Here is a 3,322-nt window from a genome sequence, read left to right on the forward strand (position 1 = left end):
TAATATATATATGGAGTCTTGCTCTGTTGCCCAGGCTGGAGTACAGTGGCATGATCTTGGCTGACTGCAGCCTCCGCCTCTCACGTTGAAGCGATTCTTCTGCCTCAACCTCCCAAGTAGCTGGGACCACAGGGATGTGCCACCACGCCTGGCTAATTTTTGTATTTTTAGTAGAGACGGGGTTTCACTGTGTTGGCCAGCCTAGTCTCGAACCCCTGACCTCGGGTGATCTGCCCGCCTCGGCCTCCTAAAGTGCTGGGATTAAAGGCATGAGCCACTGCACCTGGCCTGGTCTCAATATATTTGAATGAGCATTTGACTGCTGGTATGTGTGCCCATTTGTCTAGATCCCTCCCTGGCCGGCCTGAGGGTCTGGGTACCCTCAGAGAGGAGCAGGCTGCTGGCCCTCTGCTGTAGCTGCCAAAGGGGCCACTAGTGGCATCATCAATCCACAGAAGGGGCCTCCTGGGCAGTGCTGTGACTCACAGGTCCACCACCCCGAGCAGGGGCCTCTCCATCTCTTTACCTGTCATTGCTAGATGACCTCACTGCCCCTGGCTTGGAGCCTCCTTGGCTTTCTTCTAACCGCTTCCGGGGTTTTGATTTGGCCTTTGGCGCTCCTTCTGACTTGGGTCCACCTTCATCCGAGAGGCCTGGATTGAGAATCATAGGTCAGAGGGTCACTACCACAGGGCTGCCACGGAGACAGAAAAGACCCTTATTTTTTCTTGGTTGGGAACTGGTGCATTGTTGTGCTAGAGTCAGGAAGAAAGATGATAGAATATATATTTTCAAATTATTGGTTTTCTTGTTGGTAGAAGGTTTTTATTTTCTGATTATAAAGTATACACACATTGCAAAAAAATTAGAGACTCAAAGAGCCTAATGAGGAGAGATGATCTACAGTCCTACCGCTGATAACCCTGTAATTCTCCAATTCAGAGGTTCCGTTTTGCAAAAGCTCAGTGGTTTGTAAACAGTGGTGGGCAGATCAAGCTTTGATATGGAAGACTGCATTAAAAATAGCAATACATTTATTTTAAAAACACAGTGGAAGGCACCAACTTGAAAAACCAATGGACTTTGTTAGTGTCAAGGCCTGCCCTGTCAGGTGGCCTGAATCCCCTCCTCCAGTTGTTCAGGGAATATTACTGCAGGGCAGGGATGTGCTCAGGCTACCTGTCATGCAGATCCCAATCTAAGTTTTCAAACCAGTTTTTACTGGTTTATCATGTCACTTCCATTTTTCCTTATTTTGTTTCCACAAATCTGAACAAAAAGGTTTCTAACAGTCTAACCTTTTCACACTTATCAGGGGCTTTATGTTTCTCTGGTTTGGCCTCTCATCTTTTTTTTTTTTTTAAAGACAGGGTGTCTCTCTGTCACCCAGGCTGGAGTGCAGTGGTGTCACCATGGCTCCCTGTAGCCTTGATCTCCTGGACTCAATTGATTCTCTTGCCTCAGCTTCTTGAGTAGCTGGGACTATAGGCGCATGCCACCATGGCTGACTAATTTTTTTCTATTTTTTTATAGAGATGGGGTTTCACCATTTTACCCAGGCTGGTCTTGAACTCCTGAACTCAAGTGATCTCCTGCCTCAGCCTCTCCCAAAATGCTGGGATAACAGGTGTGAACCCAGTCCCATATTTATACTGAGAGAAAAGAGCTCAACACATATCTTGCATCTGTTCCATCCACAGACCTGCCCCCACTGTCTAGGGCTGGGAGAAGTAATAAGGGAACCGAACACACACGTGTAAAAACATGGTACCTTTCCACTTTGGGATATACCAACATAAAATGTTGCCTGAGGACTATGGGATATAAATCCTTCTAGACACCTTTCTAGGAAATCATATATAGATTGGTACTTTTATTTTTAAAAATGGTATCAGACTAGACATAGTGTTTTACAAACTGCCCATTTCCCGCCTTCACATGGCTTGGGCAGCTTTCCACACCAATAAATGTAGATCAACAACATCACTGTTGGTGCTTACACTATAGTGTATTCCTTGGTATAGATGTATTAGAACTTACTTATAAATCCCTTCTTAAAAGGAAAGTTTCCTTTTAAACTCATTGTTTTTGAGGACAATTCATATCCCAAGATAAAACCAGCTGGTCTGTTCACAGACAGTGGAAACCAGGATTGAGAACCATTACCCAGTAGTTCCCTGCGGGTCCTGCTTGCTATTTCTTTGATCTCCATGCGAGACAGGGACAAGGAGTGCGTGACAGGAATGGCAGCGAGGCCCACACTGATGGGAGTGGGTGGGGTGATGACCTTGGAGACTAAGGGCGACTTCAGAGGTCGCTCGATGCTTCTGCCCACGAGGTTTCTAAGTGGAATCTTGTACAGATTTTTTGATTGAATTTCACCTGAAATGTGATTTCAAAAAGAACATCAGAACTTTAAGAAAAGCTCATATTATTTACAAGAGAGTAATCTCTTGTTCCCTAACATAGCATGAAGGAAGACTTTATGTCACACACTGATCTGTAATGTCCCACTGGGAGGGCTGGCCGGGAGCACTAATTTGAGGGTGCCTGAGTGCCTGATGGCTCCGCATTTTCTAAAGCATTTTCATGTGTAAATTAGGTAAAATGCACTCGTGACTACACAGGAAAAAAGACTAGACAAGAAAAGCAAAAAGCTGCCCTGCTTGGGGAATTCTGTGCTTTATCTTAACTGTGTGCAGTAAGATGAGTGATGTGGTAAGAATTTATGAAAAGCGCTGTGTTCAAAGCAATGAGGTAACCACAGCAGAGGCCTCTGGGGTTCGCAGGCAAAGCCAGATAGAGTGAAAGACTGCATGTGCTAAGGAATGTCTAGGCTTGATGACTCTATTCTTTTAGCTATCAAAACCCACTACTGTTAACAGCCCTGAAGGAAAAATAACTGCTGTTGCAAGTTGGAAACTCTATAGCCTTTAACTCCCTTCTTCCCGCTGAAACTTTTTTTTTCTTTTTTTTTTTTTTTTGAGAGAAGGTCTGGTTCTGTTGCTCAGGCTGGAGTGCAATGATGCAATCATGACTTACTGCAGTCTTGACCTCCCAGGCTCAAGTGAACCTCCCACCTCAGCCTCTTGAGTAGCTGGGACCACAGGTGCATGCCACGACAGCCAGCTAATTTAATTTTAGTTTTTGTAGAGACAGAGTCTTACTCTGTTGCCCAGGCCAGAGTGCAGAGGTGCAATCCTGGCTCAATGCAGCCTTGACCTTCGGTGCTCAGGTGATCCTCCCACCTCAGCCTCCCAAGTAGCTGGGACTACAGGCACATGCTACCACACCCAGCTAGTTTTTGTACTTTTTTTTTTTT

At 45.4% G+C, this 3,322-nt stretch overlaps 1 protein-coding gene across 2 annotated transcripts in view; it reads right to left on the reverse strand.

The window, feature by feature from the left end:
* The window catches only part of GARNL3 (GTPase activating Rap/RanGAP domain-like 3), a 177,348-nt gene that overhangs the window by 2,396 nt on the left and 171,630 nt on the right, over positions 1 to 3,322 (reverse strand). For both annotated transcript variants that reach the window (XM_011931358.1, XM_011931359.1), the window contains 2 exons: positions 2,167 to 2,382; positions 527 to 653 (listed from right to left, as the gene is read on the reverse strand). In XM_011931358.1, coding sequence (XP_011786748.1) covers positions 527 to 653; positions 2,167 to 2,382 — 343 coding nt within the window. The remainder of the gene's footprint in view (positions 1 to 526; positions 654 to 2,166; positions 2,383 to 3,322) is intronic.

This window comes from Colobus angolensis, unplaced genomic scaffold (assembly GCF_000951035.1).
Source record: "Colobus angolensis palliatus isolate OR3802 unplaced genomic scaffold, Cang.pa_1.0 Scaffold9, whole genome shotgun sequence".
Lineage (NCBI taxonomy): Eukaryota > Metazoa > Chordata > Mammalia > Primates > Cercopithecidae > Colobus > Colobus angolensis.